This window comes from Desmodus rotundus, chromosome 2 (assembly GCF_022682495.2).
Source record: "Desmodus rotundus isolate HL8 chromosome 2, HLdesRot8A.1, whole genome shotgun sequence".
Taxonomy (NCBI): Eukaryota; Metazoa; Chordata; class Mammalia; order Chiroptera; family Phyllostomidae; genus Desmodus; species Desmodus rotundus.
Window position 1 is genome coordinate 57256313 of NC_071388.1, and position 24430 is coordinate 57280742.

Consider the following 24430-nt stretch of genomic DNA (forward strand, 5'->3'; position numbering starts at 1 on the left):
GTGAAGATGTGAGGGGATTAAGAAGTACAAATAGATAGTTCCAGAATAGCCGTGGGGCTGTAAAGTACAGTATAGGAAAAGGAGTAGACAAAGAACTTTCATGCATGACCCATGGGCATAAACAATGGTCGGGGGATTGCCTGAGGGAGTTGGGGGTGCTGGGTGGAGGGGGGCAAAGGGGAAAAAATCAGGACAACTGTAATAACATAATCAATAAAACATAATTTAAAAAAATAAAAAATTAAATAAAATCCCTGTGCTTCAACTAAAAAGAAAAGAAAAAGAGTTATCTTAAATATTTGTTGTCTTTTATTAGTTTTCTTTTATCCTAATTTCTCATATTGAGTTTACTCTTAAGATTGTTGCTTGGACTGAAAAAATGGTGCACAAGTGTCCTGACATGGTCTCTCGTATTAAAATTGGAACTACTGTTGAAGATAATCCACTGTATGTTCTCAAGGTAAAAATAATTCAAGAACTACTGATTCATATTATTGTTGAAAACATGAATTTTAAAGTTACTTTTTAACACATATAGCTAATTTTGATACAATAAACATCTTAAGTTTTGGAGAATATTAAGCTCTAGACATCCATTCTAGAACAAAAGTGACAGGTGATTTGAAGTGGAACTAAGAAAGTTCCTGATTAAACCATTTGTCAAGATACAGTGGACAAATGCAAATATCCTGTATGTTTGTTACAAGAGTTTATGATGTCCCTGGTTCATAAAACAGTTTTCTGTCCATTAAAATTCAGTGAAATGGTTAACTAAAATGTCACAAAGAAAAGAAAAATTCAAGAACATAGAATCATAGGCTCCCAGAACAGTAAGTGAAGCATTTCAACCCCATGGTGATGGGTGATTTCCTTCTATAACCAAGCTGATAACTACCATTCAGCTGCTGCTGGATTGTTGTACATCCAAAGACACTGCTCCAACATACACCCCCTGAATAACTGGGAAGCCCTTTCTGACCCTAAATTCCCATCGATTCATTCTCTCCAACTATGCAAAACAAATTTAACCTCTCTTCAAAATGACTGCCTTTCAAATATCTAGTCATGAGTCCTCCTTCCCACTTCAAAAACAAAATCTTCCACTCCAAGCAGAACGTCCCCAGGTTATGAAGACAGAAAAAAGAAATGTCAGAAACAGAAGCAACTTTATAATTTATGTCTCAGAGCAACGAATGTTAGCAGAAAAATAAGATCGTGATTTAAAAAAAAATAATCCTAAAAGCAACTCTGACACTAGGAAAAACTTTTGAAAAATATCCTATGTAATCGATTTTGAATTATATAGAGACATTTAAGGATATATGCCATGGTCCTACCTGAGAACAACATGTACTTACACAGCTACTCATTAACCGTGAGGAAGAATTGCTTTAAGAATATGAATGAGTTATAAGACAACAAGAGATCAATGTGTGAATTTGTGCAAATCACAATAATATCTCAACTTTATTTTTAAATAGATTGGGAAAAAAGATGAAAGAAGAAAAGCTATTTTTATGGACTGTGGCATTCACGCACGAGAATGGATCTCCCCTGCATTCTGCCAGTGGTTTGTCTACCAGGCAAGTGAATTAGAGCTCACCACTCTTTGATTGTCCAGTGTCCAGCTCTTCACTAAGTGGCCACTGCCCTTTCCAAGCAAGAGCAGTTCTACTGAACTAGATGAGCCCATGTTTGGTGCTGTCAGGAAATAAATGCTTTGGATTTTACTCAACATTCAGGTTTTATAAAATTGACGCCTTCCTTCAGACTTCTTAAACTCCAGCTGACAGCTTATAAAACGAAAAGAAAATTTGGGGGGTTACGATATGAGAGTTTTCCTGTAGTTAAGCATGGAAAATCTGAAACTATCTTAACATTCCAACCTACAAACATGGACTTTCTTCAGTAAGCTCAAAGCAGAGACCTTATTTCTGTTTAGGTATTTCATTAACCGCACATACACTTGGCATACTTAAATTCCCTTTCCAAGTGAAACATAACTCATTTTTTTAAGTTTATGTTTGTTATTTCTGTCACTCTATTTCTATTCTGACTCCAACTATGTTTGACCTTCTCTGTCTGCAGCTTTTGTACCCAACACACTGATGAAACAGGCATGATGATGGCCTTCTGGGTGTGCGTAGTTTCACTAGGTGTGAATCTGCCAGTTGAGTTGATTATCCCTGCCCTGTTCTAGCTCTTCCAGCTGAGAGCCCAGTGCACCCGTTATAAAGGAACGCCCATCATAGGACTACAGGATATCTCCCAGCTCCAGTACAGCTGTACCTGGAAGAGATTTTCCAAAAATGATGACAGAGATTTTAGGTAGCCATAGAAAGTCCATATAATTAGAGAAAGTTCAGTCAGATGTGAGGAAAAAAAAAAGTTGATGGTCAATTTCTAAACTCTTGATTTTTTTAATCAAGAGCACTTTTTCTTTAATCCTATTTATAATTAATTTATGAAACATCTCCAATATTTACATATTCTAATGCTTACAGACTCAATCCATATTTATGAAAAGAATATGAGGGAAATAATCCATTTAAAATAAGCTGTACTGCTAATTTTTCACTTGGCTTCTAATCTTCCTAAGAAATGGATCTTGCATGCTACATTTGAAATGCTACAAGTCTCAAAAAATTAAATGATCCTTTAAAGAATGCTCAGTTCAATTAATTTCATTAGTCTGAATAAATGTCCCTTTATGTCATCTGTATGGGTCATTTACTTTTGTACAGTTTAGGGTAAATATGTTCAAAATCATTTGACCTTGGGTAAATGACTTAAGGAATGGTGGTTATTACTATTATAACCACAACTTTCCACATAATAGCTAAACTTTACACAATAGATTCCTTTTGTTCCTATCCTTATAGGCAACCAAAACTTACGGAAAAAACAAAATTATGACCAAACTCCTGGACCAAATGAACTTTTATGTTCTTCCTGTGTTCAACGTTGATGGATATATTTGGTCATGGAAACAGGTAATATATTGTTCTGTAGTTGGGGTTTTTTCTTGCATTTACATAATATATTACTCGCTGACTTTAATGCACAGTGATTGTTATCATTAAGTTTAAAATTTGGGTAACCAGTTAATTTCAATTCACAAACGTATATTTTTTAAAATCTTAATTTCAGACTAAGGCAAGCATGATTTTCTAACTGCACAGGTGTTCTTGAAACAATATGAAATTTTTGCTGCTGAATCTAGTAATGCAAAAAAATGAAAGAAAGCAGTAACTATAAAGGATATTCTAGCTAAGAGTGCAAGTCATTTAAAGATATTATGAAATCAAGTCACTGACTTCAAAGCCAAAGTCACTTTATTCCATAAACTTGGGCCAGAATTCGAGGAGGAATAATTATATCAAAAATCAATTAACAAGTGACACAGATATCTATCTGTCTTTTAACAGGATCCTTTATTTCCATGCTGCTGCTAAATAAGATTAATAATGAACTTTCAGATAGATACTATCACACCCAGTCCTTTCCCGAAAATTATGCTCCTACAGTCACAATTTGACCTGTATTATATCTGAATCTATACATGGTGAAAGATGTAATGAAGTTATAATTTAAGTATAGGTAATTCCAGAACATCATTTACCTTTTCTAATAATGAGAACCAATCAACACTTTTTAAAACTAACTGAATTAGAATACTTACATAAAAGCAATATTTCTGAAAATATTACAAGTAGTAAAAAGGCAATACATTTTTCTTTATAATAAAGGGCCTCACTTTAACTAGATAGATTTCAAATAAAGCTGTAGGAATTTGCAGAGAGGATCTGAAACAATCAAACTGAAAAGCTCAAACTAATCTGCTGTAAATACTTCTGTCATTTAATCCTGCAGAACCGCATGTGGAGAAAAAATCGCTCCAAGAATCAAAACTCCAATTGCATTGGCACTGACCTCAACAGGAACTTTAATGTCTCATGGAATGGTGAGTTGACTTGATCTCATGGAAAAGAGCTATAAAGTGTTTAGACACAGAATTTACTTAAACCATCTACTTATCTCAGTAAAGATATGTTTTACCTGAGTGTTATTTTTCTAATCTAAAAATGAAAGATATCATCACTGCTATAGAAGCATTATGAATGTTTTGTAATATGGGAGGAAATGGGGTGTGGTATTATCAAACTATCTCTTAATATATTTAGCTTGCTAAAATTTAAGCATAATTCAGATGTACAATAATTCAAATAATCTGAAGAGAGGTCTAAGATCCTTCCTTATCCTGATCTGATAAAAGTTGAGAAATACCAGTGGGTAAAACTAGTATACAGATAGTTCTTTAGATGTTTAGTGAAAAGAAACACCTGGAGAAAAGAGAGTGAAAGGTTTAATAAAAATGTGATAATAAACAAAGATCTGCTATATCAGATGGCTCTGTAGTTTCTACACAAATATCACTTTATCATTACATATATTCATGGAGAAATGACCACTATCCCCTTTCATAATATTTTTTGCTATCTAGCTTTGTGGAAAATACCATCTCAACTTTTAATTGTATTCTACCGTAATGAATATGGTATTAGCAGCCTCCCTAACTGATGGCTGCCTGCCAAAATAGGTTGAAGAAACTCAGGTTCAAAGAACGTAGCCAGTGCCCCGCAAGTTAGAACTGCAGTTGAATTGGAGCTGAGATCTTTTTGGCCCCGGGCCCTGGACTGCTTCTACTTTATTAGTCCTGTTACTCTGGACAAAGGAGGGAAAGTAAACAAGGCTAAGAATATTCTAGCAGGCTAAATTTGTTACACTCTGAGTTCTGTGTACAAAGTTAGTCTGCAGTGACTCTGACACCAGAAATACAGAGGGGCCGTGTAAAGCTGGTAGGCTAAAATGCTGAAAACACTTTGGGAATCCACCTCAGAAGAAGTGGTGGCTGTGCTGAAGAGGGGAGCAGACTGTGATCTCACCCATCTCTGTCCTCTACAGCTTTTCCTACCACCAAAGACCCATGTAAGGAAACCTATCCGGGCCCCGAACCGGAGTCCGAGAAAGAGACCAAAGCTGTCACTGACTTCATTCAAAGCCACCTGAAATCAATCAAAGCCTACATCACCATACACTCCTACTCCCAGATGCTATTGTTTCCATACGGATATACGTCGGAATTGCCACCTAACAATGAGGAGCTGGTATGTAGAAAAAAGCCTGTGGTTTATGCTTTGACACCACCATTGACTTTCAGTCAGTTCTTTATTAACAACTTATGTTCAAAGAATTCCACATTTTACTACCAAAGAAAAGAACTAATGAAATTTACCTTAGAGTTAAAATCATGCCCTTAGATGAATTTTTAAGTATTAAAAGTATACAGTTAATAAAATCTTTCAACATGATTCTAAGATAAAGCCGGTAGGAGGAAACGTCTCTAGGCCACCCGAGTACAATTGCATTACTACACAGATCGTTAAACATTTGCAGTATGTCAGTGAAACCACACACAGCCAAAGTCTACTAGAACAGCAAAGACATCTGTCATTCCTGTCCCTAAGACACCAGACGTAAGGGTGTCCATTGTATTTTCACCCTCCAGATCAACTTAGAAATGATATTAATACTCCCACTATCCAAAGAAAGAACATTACCATCCAAAGAATGTTTGAGAAACTTCCTCACTAAGAACAGTCTTTCCAGAACTACGACCCACTAAGCATCCTTTTCCATTCTATGGAGACTAATTTATTAGCTTTAAAAAAATTGTAGATATGAGTTTCAATGAATTACAAGAACCGGCAGTATGAATAAATGAATATCCATATAAAGAAATAAATATTTGCCCTGGCCAATTTGGCTTAGTTAGTTGGAGCATCGATCTGTAAATTGAATAGCTGCCAGTTTGATTCCCAGTCAGGGCACATGCCTAGGTTTCAGGTTCGGTCCCTAGTCGGGATGCCTAAAAGAGGCAATTGATCAATGTTTTTCTCCCTTTCTCTCTCCTCTCTTCCCCCTCTCTAAAATCATTAAGCATGTCCTCGGGTGAGGATTAAAAAAAGAAAAAGAAAAGAAATAAATATTTTTAATTGCTGTAGAAGAAGAGAAATAAAGCAGATAAAATTTAGTGTCCCATCCCATGGTGATTGGCAAATACAACATATCCAGTAGGAGATATGTTCAAATACTGCCTCATAATTTTTTTTTAATTTTTAAGACAAGATTGTCATTCTGACTTCAGTCAACTGTTTCAGCAAAAGAGCATTTAATTTTGAGTTGAAGCAGACATTTGGACCAATCAGTAAAACCATCTGTGTATATGCAACCAAGAAAATACACAAGCAATCCATGGCCCATAGAATCATTTATTTAACCAGTGTAGTTGAAAATCTGAATCCATGAGTATGAACAACTTATGCAAAGACACAGCAATGTAATTTCAATCTGCCCTTAGGAAAATGGCATTATGGATTAAAAACTACAAATATATACAAGAAACCATTTGAGTAAAGTAAGAGCTTTTACACAGCAACTAGATTGATTAAGAAAAAATATTTCTTGGTTATACACATTATACACTAATATCATTATAGGCTAAAAAACATTTTCATTTGATTAATTTCATTAATGACTATATTCCACTAAAGGTTGTTCCAACAAATCATTCTCATAGCACAAAATACTAATGTGTATTAAAGATCATGAAATGCTGCTCTGGAAGAAAAACTCTAATTTAACAGAACTATTTTAAAGAGGAGGCAACCACCCTTTTTCTGCCCTTGGCATGCTAAAATCTGATGCAAAGAAAGACCTGTGATGATGTGGAGCCTATAAAGGCAAAGGACAGAGGAACAAGGGAGAAAATGGCTTAGAAGAGACAAAAATCTGAACCTAGCAGCAACATGGATGGATGGACCTTGAGAATATTATGCTAAGTGAAATAAGTCAGTCAGAAAAAGCTAAGCACCATATGGTTTACTTAAATGTAGGATATGAAAACTGAAACTCATAGACACAGACAACAGTATGGTGGTTACCAGAGGGGAGAGGGATGGGAGTCAGTAAAGGATAAAGGGGGCCAAATATATGGTGATGAAAAATTATTTGACTTTGGGTGGTGAGCACACAATGCAATATATAGGTCAATCATGTAGCATAGAAATGTACACTTGAAACTTACATGATCTTATTAAGCAATGGCACCCCCAATAAATTCAATTTAAATATTTACATAAAAAAGCTAAAAAAAAATCTAAAGCCAGAAAAAAATCTGAAAGAAGAAAGATATGTTTTATTATAAGGAATGATAGAATGAAGAGAGGGGGGAAGTCACAGAGGAAGGGAAAGAAGGAGAGAGAGAAAAGAAATAGAATCACAAAAGGAGATAAGACATTACTGTAGATAACTGATTTCACATTTAGAAGTCTCCACAATGACAATATATCTTACTGAAAATAAATTTCTCCTTTAACCATTTATTTTATTTTGATCTTCAAATACCAAGTAACCAGTAAAATGGACTTTTTAATCCCCAGTAAGTTAACGGCACTTACATAGCACCCTAACTTCCTAACTTCCCTTTCTCTCTAGACCAAAGTTGCAAAGATCGGCACTGATGTTTTATCAACTCTCTATGAAACCCACTACATCTATGGCCCAATAGCATCAACAATTTGTAAGTTTGTACCATTAATATGTCATTTTCCCTAATTATTTTTTATAAATATCAAAGGAAATTATAGAATTTGTAAATTAGGATTAGAACATTTGGAATTGCTCATTTGACCTTTAGTTTTAACAGGTGATTTTGAATTATATGTGAATCTGGGGCATAAAATCTGCTGTTGGTAAGGATAATATTTTTCTTGAAACAAATTATACTGAACTTTTTACAAGGTTACAAGGTCAACAAAAGTTATTAAATCAAGACAAATTTACAGTTTAATTCATCCCCTTTCCTGTGCCCACCAACCACACATTTTATCCTCACAAGAATAAGAATTAGTTGGGGCAGAGTTGATACTTTTTTTAATCACGTAACTTTAATTGGACTCTTTCTTACTTGGGCTAGTCTCCCAGGCGAGCACAGTTTTTTCCCTAGCTCCTGGTAGAAAAATGGGTAGGCCCACAGTTTGAGCCACTTTAATCATACAAAACTAGTTTCCTGTCTCTCTCACCAGCCCCTTCCTATTGTGTTCAACCAAAATCTATACGGCAGATTAAGAAAGGAGGTCACAAGGTTCTAGTTCTGTTGTTCTGTTTTAGTGTCTCAGCACCACTTCTTACTCTGCACTAGTTTTACTTTCTGTCTGCACTTTAAATTATTGACATATTTCTTCCCTGTCAGACACTTGCTTAGCCCTTGATTTTCACTATCTCAATTAATTGTGAAAGCACCTTATGACTTGGGCAATACTTGTAACTAGCTAAACTGGCATTCATTCCCAGGTTTTAACAAAACTTAAAGCCCATGATTTTGACCACTGTGCATACTTCTTGCCTATTTGGTTTTTTGCAGCTATAGTAATTAGGCTGTTCCATATTAAATCAATGAAAATAAATTAATTTGTTTTTAACCAATCAAAACCAGACCCTGGAAAGTGAGATCATGTCTGCTCTGGTGGCTAGATCCCACTGGCATTAACTTGGAAATACTTTAGTAAAAATTGCCTTTTCTCCAAACCATTTCTGAGCTTCAGTTCTTAGGCCCAAACTTAACAGAAAATCCCCAATGAAACTGCTTACAAACCCTTAACTTCTTAGCAAAATTTAATTCCTCAGAAGTGAGGATCATATTTCCGATCTCCTCTTGCACCACCTAATATCTAGCACAGTGCAGGGCATGGACGACATCAAAAACAGGCCCCATAACCATGCTCACTGAAAGAGGTATCCTGACTTACCCAAAAAGAGCGAACTTGGATTGAAACCACAACACTGAACTTGATTTAGCACACATCACTCTAGAGCCATGATAGCCAAAATTTTTAGCACAAAGACTACATTTCATGGACAACTCAAACTTATTTCCATTATACTTTTAGAATTTGTGTACTGAAAAAATGAATATGTGCATATGAACCTATGGATTCCTTGCAATAACTCTACCTGGCCACACTTTAAAAACCACCTCCCTAACCCAGGCTGAAAGTATAAACTTTGAACTAAAAGTCTACACCCTCAACAACTGCCATGAAATTTGAAAATGCCATAGTCATCACATACAACGTCTACAACCAACTTATTGGCAGCTTTTTCAGTGGAATTGGATAAATGACAAAAAAGGAAAAAAACAGACAAGTCCCATTCCTAGAGAACGTTCATCAGCAATCACCTATCCACCAGTCATTGGCAAAGGGCTGAAAGTACAATGACACAGCCAATTGCCAGCACCCACACAGATCATGCTGAATAGGCAAGCCAGGAATTCGTTATGCATACAAGTGGATGACAACTAGGCTTCAAAACAAATGATATACCTAGCCATGTGGGAGCACAAAAAACAAGCAAAGTAAAGAACAAGAGAGCAGACGTGAACACCAGTTTAAAATAGCAGTCTACTTAATGGATACTGAGAAATAGCAGGGCCGCCCAGAAATGATGTAGGAGCAACTTTTACATCATAAGCAAGAAAAACACACAGATATTCTTAGCATCAAAAACCAAAAGGTTCCAAACAGGAACAAACTTTGCAAGTGGCAACTAGAAAATCAAAGGATTTTCTAGTTACACACTTTCCACATCTATATGTGCAAATCATCAGCATAGTAGAGCTGTGCATGGCGTTGCATCACAATCATTTCATTTACGGAGCACCTACCTAATAACTGCCCAGCACTTTGGAGCTTTGAAAGGCAGGTGAGAAGAGTTAAGACACAATCACTACTCTCAAGGAGGTACATTCTAACTGGCAGACAGCCAAAGACACCATACATAGCTCCAAGCCATCACGTGTCACATTTGAAATGAGAGGATCGGGTGGCGAGGAATTACTAGACTGTACATCTGTGTAGCAGCACTTTAAACTTTTTATTATATAACATTAAAAGGTTTTTAAAGGAATTCAGGTTTAGAAAGAATTGCCTCTTTCATACAGGGCGGCAGCAGCTTGATGTCCAAAATTTTTAGCAGTGACCGCTTAATAAAGCTCTGATTGAATGTTAAACAGTCATGAGAAGTAAAGGGTCGCAAAGTGTTTGACTTGGTAAGAACAGAAAATAAAGGCACTCCACAATTAACGTTTAGTCATACCAATATCCTGACTGTTACTTAAGTCCAGGATTTGGGGAAAGCATCCAGCACTTGCCAGTACTTTTCTCTTTGATTTGAGAGCAACAGAAGTAAAGGTCTGAGGGAGCATTTTTAATACCCAAGTTGTGGAGAGATCTCCGACCTCCAGAAAAAATTAAGTACATTTGCAATCTAAACCTAAGAAGCAAATACAGCAAAAATTTTTAAGTTAAAACCAAAAAATTTTAAACCAGGAGGAAACATAAAAGATGATCTACTTCAGTGATTTTCAACCATTTTCATCTCATGGCACACATAGACTAATTGCTAAAAAATATTCATTTTTTGCCAATCTGACCAAAATTAAGTGTAATTTTGATTAGTTCGCACCAGATGGCTATTGTTGTATTGGCTGTTGTCGTCGATGTATTTGACAGTCTAGGGGAAGTGATGTCAGTGCCCCTGACTAAATAGTCAGGTACTGCGTGTTTTAAAGTTTCTTGCAGCTCGCTTTTGTGCCTCTCCCAGCACACCAGTTGAAAATCACTGATCTACTTTGTGATTCTTAAGTCTCACTTCCTATTAGGCATCTGAGAAGTTCTTAGTCCCCACCCTAAAGCATTCTGATTTCGTTAGTCTGCGGTGGGGCCCAGGCACTTGTGTTGTTTTTTAAGTATCCAAAGTGATTCTAAGATTAAACTGGGGTTACGAACCACTGATCTCAACGAAATCCCTCATTTGTAGACTGTAAAATTGACATACAGAAAGATTTTATTACTTTAGAGCAGAATAGATACAAAAATCAGCATTCCAGACCACAATGGTATACCAAGTACTCTTCCACAAAGCAGCAATATTTAAATTGCACAAAAATTGATGTTAAAAGATCGTGAAAATGTTTACATTTGTATATTGGCAGTATATCTAATCCTTTACCATCTTAGAAATAACTGAACATAGTACCTGGTTAGCAAAAATAGTTCATTGACTTAATAGGAACCAGGTCACATGTACCATTATTAATACCATCCGTTTGTGAGTCACATCGTGAATTAAAAAGTTAATTACAAAGTGCCTTTTTTAGTGCCTCCCCATGCATCAAAACTGCTAGATCTGCTCCTGTTTCTCAACTTGTACTGTTTTCCACAAAACATCTTGAAAAGGAGAAAATTAAGACCTCAAATTTGTAGCTCACAATACCCAATATCTAGCTACTAAGAGAAATTCAAGCTGAGATTATATTAAGAAACAACAAAAAGGCAGAAAAAATATTTTAATTTATGACCATGTATCTCTTGCTTTAGCTCTCTTGCTTCAAATAGAATTTTGACTTAGTGTTGATACAAAAAGTTCAGGTTATTATGTTTAATGCATGTCAATAATACTTTTTTTCTAAAAAAAAAATTATATATTAATTTACCAGCATCACTTTATGTGAATTCCTTTGGGATAAAACTGGATTCCTAGCTCAGTTCAGTTCTATTTTGACTTGTTTTAGTTGTATTAGAGTAAGTACCTTGCACATAATGTGCCTTGAAACGAGTAAAAAAATTTTAATGTCTATATATTAAGAAAATATTGTCAACAAAAACATTATCTTGTATAACTCAATGAAGACTTTCATTGGGAGAACTATAGATTGATATATGGTGAGTAGCACAGTATATGGTTAATATCACAAACTCCGAAAACAGGTTTCCTCTTCTGTAAAACAGCAATTGGTACTTAAATCATAAGGCTGTGATAGGAATTAATGAAATGAGTTAATTTAGCAAGTGATTGTTATTATATTTTATAAATATACAGATTTTAGTCAGCATAGATGGAGATAAACACAAGGCTAGGTTGCATGTTCAACAAATTAAGTTCTATAATAATGTAGTCTCACAAGTAAAAAGCTTTGAATGTTGCATTTATTTTATGCCTTAGTATGGTTTGGGTTTGTAAATTAAGGTTTTGAAAATATAAAAATTGGTGTCATAAAAGAAAATGTATTACACTCAGTAACACCACAAAATTATGAAAATCTACTATCTATATATAAGAATATATATAAACATATATATAAAAGGTCTGTCCAGAAAATGTCTAGCCATTGTTAATATAACAAGAATTGTTTGTATGACATCGCTGTAATTTGGCAGCCAAGGAGAGTGGACTGGAATGTGCATGTGTAAATAATGATGACTTCGCTGTACTAGTCAGTGGGGGTGGTAGACACTGTTGAGTGAGCATGTATACTGCGTGGTCGTCACATTCAAAATGACTAAGCAAGCAGAACAACAAATCTGCATCAAATTTTGCATTAAGCTTGAACAGTCCTCTGCAGAAACTATTCACATGATTCAGAAGGCCACAGCTATAGCTAACTAGTGATTGACAGCTTAATCATGACAACATGCCAGCTCATACGTCACATCTTGTGCAGAGTTTTTTAGTGACACATCAAATCACCCAGCTGACTCAGACTCCTACAGCCCAGATTTGGCACCCTGAAACTTCTGGCTTTTCCCAAAACTAAAATCAACTTTGAAAAGGAAAAGAGTTCAGACTGGTGATAAGATTCAGGAAAATACAATGGGGCCACTTATGGTGATTGGGAGAACTGTGTGAGATCCCAAGGCACCTACAATGAGGTGTCATTGTATTAGGTGTAATGTTTCTTGTATCTTATGTTGTCTTCAATAAATGTCTCTATTTTTCATATTACATGGCTGATACCTTCTGGACAGACCTTATTTTTTTTTCTCAATCACCACTATTAAACTTAAAGAGAAATTTCACATAAATTTTTCAAAATGGAATAGCCATAATCTTTAACTCTTTGAAATCAGAAGAGTTGATTTCACTACAAGTGGAAAGCTAGTACAGCTAGAAACTAGCCCAGTTTGTTAAAATATCTAACACACTCTAAATCACAATTTCTATTTTCCTTACTTCCATTGCTACCAAACCTGATGTGCTTTCTTCCTAATGAACTTAAATCCGTCTGTAACTAAAAATGGCAGTCTTCCTGATCACTAAAGCCAGTACACTTATCTCAGCTGACATGCTCCACAAAATCCATGCCACATTGGACCCTGTTGATGATATCCCTTCTTGCCATTCCTTTGTCTTCCTTGACACTAAACTTACCTGGTTTGCCTTCTCATCCCTCTCTTCTACAATGTCTCTGCTGACTGCTTCTAAAAGTAGACATTTTTCCAATAATAGGTATAATATGCAGCTCCTTCACAATGTTCTCTCTTTAGGCCTCTCCTACTACTTTCCTCATCAAGGAAGTGCTTTCTATCCTCACCAGCTGGAGCCTGTGTTTGCCCCCTACAGGCATCAGGTTGACCAACTGGGAAACCCCCTTTCCTCCATGCAGCAGGCAACTGAAGAAATCAGTGGGAGCCCCACAGAACTAGATGAACTAACCAGACAAAAACAGCAATGCAATGGCTCTGAAAACTCTATTGTCATTTGAGCCACAAGTCACAATAGAAGACTAGGCAGGGCCTGCATGCTAAACCTAAACAGGGTGACTACTGCTAAAATATATTTCAGTTAAGATTTCAGATTTAACATAATAGCTAATATGTCCAATATACAATCAAAAGTCACTTGTTTTATCAAAGATGAGAAAAATTACATCTTGAATGAGGCAAGACAAGCAATAGATGCCAATATTAAGATGATGATTTAGATGTTGGTATCATCTAACAAGAGTTTCAGAGTTACCATCATGAAAATGCTTCAACAAGCATTACAGAACCATGAAACAAATGACGTACAGGAAATCTCACCAAAGAAATTCAAGATGTGAAAAACAACCAAATGGAAACTATAAAACTAAACAACACGGTAACTTAAATATTAAAAAACTCACCAGAGTAGCTCAATATTAGAATGAATATGATGGAGGAAAGACTCAGTAAACTTATAGATAGAACAATAGAATTCACCTAATCTGATGAGAGAAAACAACCTAAAAAAAAAAAAAAATGAGCAAAGCCTCAGGGACCGGTGGCATAATAACAAAAGCTCCAACATTGATATCATCCAACTCCAGAAAGAGAGGAGGGAGAGAGTGGAGATAGAAAAAAATACTTGAAGAAATAAAGACTGAAATTTTCTAAATTTCCTAAAGACATAAATGAATATGCCCAAGAAGCTGAGTGAACCCCAAACAGGATAAACTCAAAGAAACTCACATCAAACCACATCATAATTAAAATTCCAAAACCAAAAGACAAAGAAAAAAATCTTGAAGGTAACCAAAGAGAAACAATTAAGAGGGAAAAAAATAATTCAAATGACAACAGATTTCTCATTTCAAACCATGAAAGGCCAAAGTGAAGTGACATTTTTCAAGTGCTAAAAGAATTATTATCCCAAACTTCTATATTTGGTAAAAATATCCTTCAGAAATGTAAAAAACTGAAGACACTCTCAAAGGAAATCTAAGAGAATTTTTCAACCACAGACCTACCCTTTAAAAATGGCTAAAGAGGGCCTTCCAGCCAAGATGGAGGCATAGGTAGAAACACTTCACTTCTTCACACAACCAAGAGAAGGATAACAACCAATTTAAAAACCGAAAACAACCAGAACTGCCAGAAAATCAAACTGCATGGAAATCTGACAGCCAAGGAGTTAAAGAAGAAACATTCATCCAGACTAGTAGGAGGGGCAGAGACAGGAGGCTGGGGCAGAGAGGACGCGCAACAAAGTGGGGGCTGGAGGATGTGACTTCCCACATTCACATGAGGATAAGCCAGGAGAAGCAACTGGGGAGCGAGACAGACCGTGCAACCCAGGGTGCCAGCACAGGGAAATAAAGCCTCAAAGCCTCTGGCTATAAAAACCTGTGACGGTTGCAGTGGTGGGAGAAAGTCCCAGTCTCACAGGAGAATCTGTGGGAGGGACCCATGGGGTCCTATAATGTACACAATCCCACCTGCCCAGGAATCAGCACCAGAAGGGCCCAATTTGCTTGTGGGAAGCGAGGGAAGTGACAGAAAGTGGGGTGAGAGCCAAGCTACAAGTAATCAGCATTGTTTCCTCTATGAACCCTCCCCCACATACAGCACCAAAACCCAACAAAGTCAGTGGCCCCACCCTGGTGAATACCTAAGGCTCTGCCCCTTACAAGTAACAGGGGAGCTGACACAAAGAAATATGACCCAAATGAAAGAACAGATCAAAACTCCAGAAAAGAAAACTAAGTGACAAGGAGAGAGACAACCTATCAGATACAGAGTTCAAAACACTGGTAAATCAGGATGCTCACAGAACTGACTGAGTTTGGTCGCAAAATGAAGGAAGAAATGAAGACTATACAAAGTGAAATAAAGGAAAATATATAGGGAACCAACAGTGAAGGAAAGGAAATTGGGACCCAAATCAACATTTTGGAACAAAAGAAAGAAATAAACATCCAACCAAAACAGAATGAAGAAACAATTCAAAAAAATGAGGAGTGGCTGAAGAACCTCTTGAGACAACTTTGAACATTCCAACATCTGAATCATAGGGATGCCAGAAGGACAATAGGAAGAGCAAAAACATTGAAAACTTATTTGAAAAAACAATGAAGCAGAACTTCCCCAATCTGGCAAAGGAAATAGACATGCAAGTCCAGGATGCTCAGAGAGTACCAAAGAAGTTGGAACCAAGAAGAAACATACCAAGACACATCATAATTAAGTTAGCCAAGATTAAAATAAGGAGAGAATCTTAAGAGCAACAAGAGGAGAGAGTTAGCTACAAAGGAGTTCCCATAAGACTATCAGCTGATTTCTCAAAAGAAACCTTACAGGCAAGAAGGGGCTGGAAAGAAGTATTCCAAGGCATGAAAGGCAAGGACCTACATCTAAGATTACTCTATCCAGCAAAGTTTCCATTTAAAATGGAAGGGCAGATAAAGTGCTTCCCAGACAAGGTAAAGTTAAAGGAGTTCATCATCACTAAGCCCCTATGTTATATATGTTAAAAGGACTAAAAATAGAAGAAGATCAAATACTATGAACAGGAAAATGACAAGGAACTCACAACAACAACTGAACTTAAAAAACAAAAACTAAAACTAAGCAAACAAGTAGAACAGGAACAGAATCGCAGAAATGGAGATCACATGGAGGGTTATCAGTCAGTGGGTAAGGGGAGAGGAGAATGGGGGGAAAGATGCAAGGAGTAAGAAATATAATTGGTAGGCACAAAATAGGCAGGGGGAGGTTAAAAACAGTTTAGGAAATGGAGAAGCCAAAGAACTTATATGTACAACACATAGACAGGGGAACTGTCTTAACTAAGGAGGGGAATTCTGGAGGAGGTGGGGTGCAGGGTGAACAGGGATAAATGGGAGAAAAATTGGGACAACTGTAATAACATAATCAATAAAATGTACTTTAAAAAATTAAAATGGCTAAAGGAAGCTCTCTAAATAACAAAGAAATGATAACAGAAAAAGGCTTGAAACTGTAGAAAAGAAGAAAGAACAATGAATTAGGGAATGAATGAGTGAATGAATTAGCTTTTCTCCTCCTGATGGGTGAATCAAAAATTACAATCCCATCTAATATGATGGTCAATGTACATAGAGAAGTACTGAAGACAATTGTATTTAAAAAGTGGAAAAGGAAAAACGACCTAAATGCAAGCTTTTTATACTCACTTGACATGATAAAACATTGATACTAATAGATTTCAATATATTATGTATGTATATTATCATAAGAGCAACCACTAAGAAAATGTTACAAAGTGATATACTCAAAAGCAATATTATAAATAAATCAAAAGGGAATCCCAAAAAATGTTCATGTAACAAAACAGAAGGCAATAAAATAAAATATTAAATATAGTTAAATATATTAAATATAAAATAAATTCCTATTTCAGAGTAATAAAAACAGGGAGAACAAACAAAAATCAAATAATAAAATGGCAGATTGAACTCCTAACAATAATTTACCTAAATATATTAATTAAAAGTAGAGATTGGGAAATAGAGTTTAAAATATGTGATTTAGCAATACACTGTATGTAACCCAATTCAAATATAACATACGTTGAAACTGAAAGATTGGAAAAAGATATACCACGAAAACATTAATCAAAGAAGGAGTGGCCATATTAAATATCAGACAAAGTAAATTTCAGATCAAAGAAATTTTCTAGAACCGAAAAGGGACATTAATATTAATAAAAGAATCAATCTTATGCAAACCAATTTCACCTGCGATGTTTCTGCCAAATTTTGAAATTAATTTTCCAATTAATTTCGCTCCTGACTGATGTAAACATGTCCTTGTGCCTTACTTCCTTCACTTTCCTTTCCCCATCACTGCTCTTTCTAAGCTTCTGTTTCTGTTAATAAAGTGGATCTTTCTTCAGCCACCCACATTGAAATCTCACCAATGTTTATCAAATTCTGTGACTCTTCCATTCCAGTGTTTCTCACACAGAGCCCTCAATTCTGTTCCCAGCGTGGTGAGCCTACACTAGTTCAGGCTTTCCTTTCACAATACCTTCTAAGTGGTCTCTACTTTCTCCAGCCCAGATCAGCCATCCTAAATACAGCACTGAAATGGCTATTATTGCCTCCTGAACAAAAGACAGTGTCCTGATTTATCAGGTTTGCTGAGTTTTGCCTACATATCCTTACTGCTCCCTTTGTTCCTGTCCAACTGAACGTCACTGGTTCCTAAAAATGCATCCATGCTTTTCCATCCCTGTGGTTCACAGGCCAGAATACCTTTCTTCCATCTCCATCCGGAAAATTACCTTTCTTCAGGGCTCACCTCAAATACTACCTCCATCATGAAGGTGGTATTAGAACACGCATTGAGCATGAAGTGCCATTGTCGTCACCAGGCATAACCCCTTTTTTCTTTAACTCTTCATAAAATATTTTGCCTTTCCTATAGTATTTACATAGTCTGTCTAGTCTCAACTGATTTGCATCTTTGACTCCTCTCCCCTAAACTCTAAGTTCCCAAAGACACCAATGCATCTTCATCTTCAGATCTGCACCACCCACCCTCCGCAGTGCCAAATAAAGTGCATCGGACATACTAAAGGTTTAATAAATATTTGTTGAATAATTTAAGAGCCAGCCTTATCTCTTTATAGCAAAACATTCTTTCTCTCTTTTTTTTTATCACAGTTTTGAATTCTTAGCTTTGAAACCTAAAAGGTTAATGTCAGCTTGATATTTGTCCTGGAACATAAATTATTTTATGTACAAAAAATAGTTATTCTACTATGTAAAGCAAAATATGCATAAATGTATTTTAGTATTTATTTGCACTATATAAATCTTATAAGTATATAACTTCTAGATGTGTTTATATTTTTCATCCTTTTACCAAATAATACCATTTTTAGTAAAATTTTTAAAAAGTTCCCATGGAAAAGATGAATGAGGGGATCAAATACATCCTTAAGATAACTTTTTTGGTCTTTTAACTATAAAGGAGTTTACCCTAGCAACGTGAATAGAAAGAGACCTGAACTGTTAGGAAGAATGTAATTTTGCATAGTTTGTGTGTGTAGTTTTCCTTGGGGGGTTTTCAGTGGCCAATAACCGCCACCTCAGTTGATTTTCTCAGCTGCTTGTCCTTGCTCAGATCCATGTGCATCAGCATGTGCAGGAAATAAACTCAATTTAGGGTACTGACCCAAGTAAAATGTAATTTTGAAAATGCAGCATATATTTAAAATATGTAGTGGGTCCCAAAGCTATGATTATATTTTATTCTACACTGTAAAATATGCAGACCACTACTCCCATTCATTACTGCAGTTAACTGTACACATAATTATTTTTATTGCTAATTTTACACCAGTGAATTTCCATTGCAAGAAAAACATTAGCACTTGTTTCTAATTAAATATTTACTGCTTCTGTCTTACAGACCCGACATCAGGTTCTTCTTTAGACTGGGCTTACAACCTGGGCATCCACCACACATTCGCCTTTGAGCTCCGAGACAGGGGCAGATTTGGTTTTCTCCTTCCAGAATCTCAGATAAAGTCAACCTGTAAAGAGACCATGCTTGCTGTTAAATTTATTGCCAAGTATATCCTCAAGCATACTTCCTAAAGAATTGCCCTTAGTTTGGAATAAGCCAACTAATTCTTCTTTGTGCCTCTCATCGGAATGGCAATCTTCAATTACCCCTAAATAATGCTTCTGCATCACCTGACTCTTGCTCATTTAAGTCCTATATTATTTCTTTTTGCTTTTATTTTATCTCAGTACCAACTTAACAAATAGCTTTAAACTAAAGATTTTAACTACCTTTCTTTGTTCCAAGTGAAGTTTAAAACAAGCACAAAGTATTATTTTGAATATTTTCAAAGGTGATATAAAGTGGATCATAAGAAAGACATGAGAATCCTCAGTTTCTCCAGAATCAGATTTTCACAGTGTGGCTTCATCATTTTATGTGCTGATATAATAAAAATAAAACACATTCCCAAATGCATCTTCTGTTTTTTATAAACTACATTCTCTACATTCCTCTATTAGCATTAATGTTTCTCATGTATACTGTTAAAAAGAAGAATATCTTCAATTTCAAAAACGTATTTTGCTTACATATGCACATTTTTAAATATACGTAGGCATCATTTGTATCTTCACAACAGCAAAAGGATGTACTTACAGGAAATAAAATAGTTCATGTGGAGATGAATCTCAGTACTTTAAACCAGTTCCCATCAATGTAATATATATTACATTCAAAATAGTTTAACCTGTCACAACCAGAGGGAACTACCTGCCAAAACATCCCTTGGCCATTGCAGACACAGCCAAGACATCTGGTCAGCTGTGAGCCCTGCCCCCGTAAGAGATCAGAAAGGAAGCCGGGAAATGTACTACAAGTTGAAAAGAGAAAAAGTCACACTGACCAAGGGCAATTGGAGTAATTTATACCTTTATACTGTCTGTAATCCTATTGTTTAAGAGAGTGTTACGAAGTAGCTTTTCCCAATCTTAATTCTTCAGTACTTCATCATGTGATGACAGTGGCGTCTGCATTCTAGAAATCCAGAACACAGACGCCTGACAGAATTTGAAGCCAAGGAGAAAGTTTCTTAACTTCCTTTAAACTTACTTTTCAGAACATTCTAGAAAAATTTTTGAGGATCCATAAGATCCTGATAAACCAGGTCAACAAATCCTCTGGCACATTCCTCATGAGTCCTTTAAGGGCCCATAAAAGAAAGAGTGCCATCAAATCCACAGGTGATAGTGTTTCTGATCATTATAACGTAATAGGTAAAGGTAAAAGTTTTCCATGTAAAAGTGCCTGGGGGAACCAACAGTAACACAATTGCTTTATAAACAGAGGAAAGAGAAAATGACACAGAGTCAAGAAATTAGGTTATGAGATTCAGTTGTCCCTTATAAAAAATATATCTATGCCTAAATATTTACATTCAAAACTGGCTCAGAACACAGGAATGTAAATTTGTTCCAATAAACATGCCATATAGGAATTATACACTCATTCACACTCACTCAACTGAGAAAGGACTGAAAGAAATTCTCACGTTAAGACCGACATAAATACTTCTAATCCCACTGGGTGTGAAGAAGGAGGAAGTGAGAGGATAATCCCAATTGTTGAATATCATCCTATATTCATCCATTATTCAGTTTATAAAGGACACAAAAGTTTTGTGTACTATTTTATTAAGCAGTTATGTAGTTTAACATTTATTTTCTCAAATGGGAAAATCATTGGAGTGAGTAAAAATTCTAACAAGACTACTTCTTATTTTAAATAGCTTTTGCGTGGTATCTCAGAGTATTTTGCTTCTTTGTCTTCATATAAATGGTGAAGATAAATAGGTAAGGAAAAATATCCATGTTAAAATTAAAAACTAAAACTTTATGGGAAAATTTGAGTACCCATTGCTATGATTCTTCCCTTGACATTTCTCATTTATCAGTAAAAGGGCTTTTTACACAAGTTACAAGTTATGCTGTCTCTTACAATTATGCCTCACACACATACAAAAAATTTTCTAAATCGTCATCCCTTTTCTAGTGTTCTTACTACCAAGTTCACTCAAAGGACATTGTTTTAATTTTGAAAATTTTTTAAAGATTTTATTTATTTATTTTTAGAGAGGGGGAGGGAGGGAGAAAGAAAGGGAGAGAAACATCAATATGTGGTTGCCTCTCATGCACCCCCTAATGGGGACCTGGGTTTCAACCCAGGCATGTGCCCTAGACTGGAAATCGAACCACTGATCCTTTGGTTTTCAGGCCGGCACTCAATCCACTGAGCCACACCAGCCAGGGCAGTATTTTGAAATTTTTTCTGGCAATGTTCTAGTGGCTGAGACATGGAGGTAGAGAGGGCAAAGGAAGGATAAATGGTGATGGAAGGAGACTTGACTTGAGGTGGTGAACACATGATATAATACACAGTTTATGTGTTATAGAATTGTACACTTGAAACTTGTATAATTCTATTAACCAATGTCACCCTAATAAATTCAATTAAAAAGTGTTAAAAAATGAAATAAGTAAATAAATAAAAGATCTTATTGATTATTTTTACTAATGTAAAAAAAAAGTTGAGTTTCCATTGGGCATTGTGACCCCAAACTGATTTTAAAATGTCTTATCAGAGGTACCCTCCCCACATCCTACACATCGGATACACTCTACAATTACCAAGTGCTCCTTGGCTAAGTGAACAATAGGCTCACTGACAAGAGTCTGTTTCTCATTTAAGACAAATATCTCTGCCTGATTTTCTTTAAATGAAAAAATAAACAAGTAATTCCCAGAGAAACTTACAACAGATCACTAAGAATGCACATTCTCTCTGTCCTCAGGTTCTCCCCTAGCAACTTGTTCTCACAGTGTCTACACTAACTTCGGCCGTTCCGAATGGATGGACATATACCTGAAAGTTGTTGAAAGCGCACCTTAAGTGTTCTTAACACACACACATACACACAAACATAATTATGTGAGGTGATGAAGGCGTTAATTAATCCTGTTATGATAATCATTTTACAACTACACATGTATCAAATCATCAGGTTGTACATCTTAAATTACACAGTGTCTATGTCAATTGTATCTCAATAAAGCTGAGGAAAAAAGAAGAAAATATGTGGCTCTTATAGATGCTATGATATTTGTAACCGCACACTTACAATATTTTGAGGCAACTTTACATATTTTCATTCAAATAATTAACCCACTGAAATAGAAGAACCTGTATTCTACCATTTAGTAAATAATTTATAGAGAATTATATGAAGTTCAGATTACCTCTGGTTGTAGAAGATGCCTCCTTTTCATTCAACTAGTGACATGCAGAAAATTATACGTGAAACTCAAATTAGGAGTAACAAATAAAAGCAACCTCCCAAATTAGAAGGGTTTTTTACATAAAACCACATTAAAAGAAACATTTACTAAATAGTGTAGCTAATATGAACACATGGCAATATTTCATAGATTATGCCTTTACAACTCTTACTCCTTTCAACACAATTGTATTTCATGATTAAAATACCAACCCATTTTTCTATAATGAGTAGAAATGAGTCATAATAGCATCTTGAAAATCTCAGCAGCATATATGCTACTGTCAGAAATTCCTTAGGCAAAGCTTTTTGGAGACTCTCTTGCATTTCATTGTCACAAAATCCATTATACCAGGACAGATCTCAGCCTGCCCGAGTAACATCTATGTGAGGGTTATAATTTTGTCATAAAAATTTACTCTCATGTGAACTTAGCATAAAAGGTCTCAGTCCAGAAAATAGGAATTGAAATGGATATGTTATCACTTGAACTGCTTTTTTGCTCACTTATCCTTCAATTACAAGCCTTAAGTTCACTAATGTCAAGAGAGGTTAAACCAGAAAAAATGTAAAACAGTTTTTGAAATATGTGAGGAAAATTTGACACTTAATGTTGCAAATGCATTATTATTGCCATGGTATCACCGAAGTGTGCTATTGACTTGGCTCGTTTTACACTGTGGAGTCAAGGCTTAAAAGTCTGTTCATGAAACAAAGAAAAATCTGTATCTCTCATTTCATACATAAAAGAAATAGGAACTCTGGTTTATTTTTTTATTTTAAATTCTCCAATTCCTTTTTTATTAAATTTCTGCAAAACTTAAAAAATCAAGAGGCAATTAAATTTTAATGGGGCAAAGAGTGGGGGGGTGAGAAGGAAAAGTTCTGAGAACTTCAATCATACAGGCAGTAATGATCATATGAAAAGTAACGTTTGCATAGCACTTGGTAATGTAACAAGTGCCCTCTCGTGCACATCTGCATTTGATCACAACTCTGTGAGACTGAGTTGAGGGGCTGCTATTTATTATCCACATTTTACATATTAGAAACCATGACTCAAAGTACTTAAGTGACTTGCATATACAAAGTTGCAAACTGAAACTAGATCTTCACACTACAAAATTCAAATTATTTTCATTAGCTACACTGTTTAATGGTCACTACTTCTCTAGAAGGCTGAGAGGGAAAAAGGTTATTTCATTTGTGAGTCATCAATTTAGGTTCTAATTCTAGAACCTTGCTAGTGGCCCATCACACACTCTTCTAGACGATCTAGACAAGGGGTTCTCACATTTGAATGCATATGGAATCACCTGGGAAGCTCATTAAAGTGCAGACTGCTGAACCCCTCCCCCAGGCAATGCTGGTGCTGCTGGTCCACAACCCACGCTTTGAGAACCAGTGACATAAAATAATTCTAAAATTTCCTTCAGCTTTTCAATAAGATTTTTCAATGATTTTAGTGATATTTATTGAATTGTGCAGTTTATTTGCAAAAGTAATTTACTCGCAGGCTTTATCTTCCATTAAAATTGTAGACTGAAAATCAAATAGACAAAATAGGGATTTTTTTCATTAAAATTTTCACCATCCATAATAATGTTTATAAATAACAAAACCAAGTGTTTGAACACAAACTTACAAATTTCAAACCCACTCAACATAAAATTTTTTTAAATATACATCAGTAAATAAGGATAATAAAGGTCCCTGCTTTGAAATTTTGTTGATTCTACGAATTGTGAGATAGCTGGCATTAATTTATTATAATTATTTATAGTTTATTTTTATTCATCAATTTGGAATGGTTTAAGTTTTTATGTTGTGTCATATCCAAATCCATTTTCAGATCATAAAAACTGTGACCTCCATCTACCAAAGCCCACTATGTCTGTTAAGG

The 24430-nt window shown here is 35.5% G+C and overlaps 1 protein-coding gene across 2 annotated transcripts in view; it reads left to right on the forward strand.

The window, feature by feature from the left end:
- The window catches only part of CPA3 (carboxypeptidase A3), a 32658-nt gene extending 12997 nt beyond the window's left edge, over nt 1-19661 (forward strand). The window contains exons 5-11 of one of the 2 annotated variants that reach the window (XM_024556292.3): nt 359-460; nt 1482-1583; nt 2883-2993; nt 3874-3964; nt 4966-5168; nt 7558-7642; nt 19101-19661. In XM_024556292.3, coding sequence (XP_024412060.2) covers nt 359-460; nt 1482-1583; nt 2883-2993; nt 3874-3964; nt 4966-5168; nt 7558-7642; nt 19101-19288 — 882 coding nt within the window. In that variant the 3' untranslated portion in view covers nt 19289-19661. The remainder of the gene's footprint in view (nt 1-358; nt 461-1481; nt 1584-2882; nt 2994-3873; nt 3965-4965; nt 5169-7557; nt 7643-19100) is intronic. The other variant, XM_045192040.3, reaches the window with a different exon arrangement.
- Nucleotides 19662-24430: the final 4769 nt, after the last annotated feature.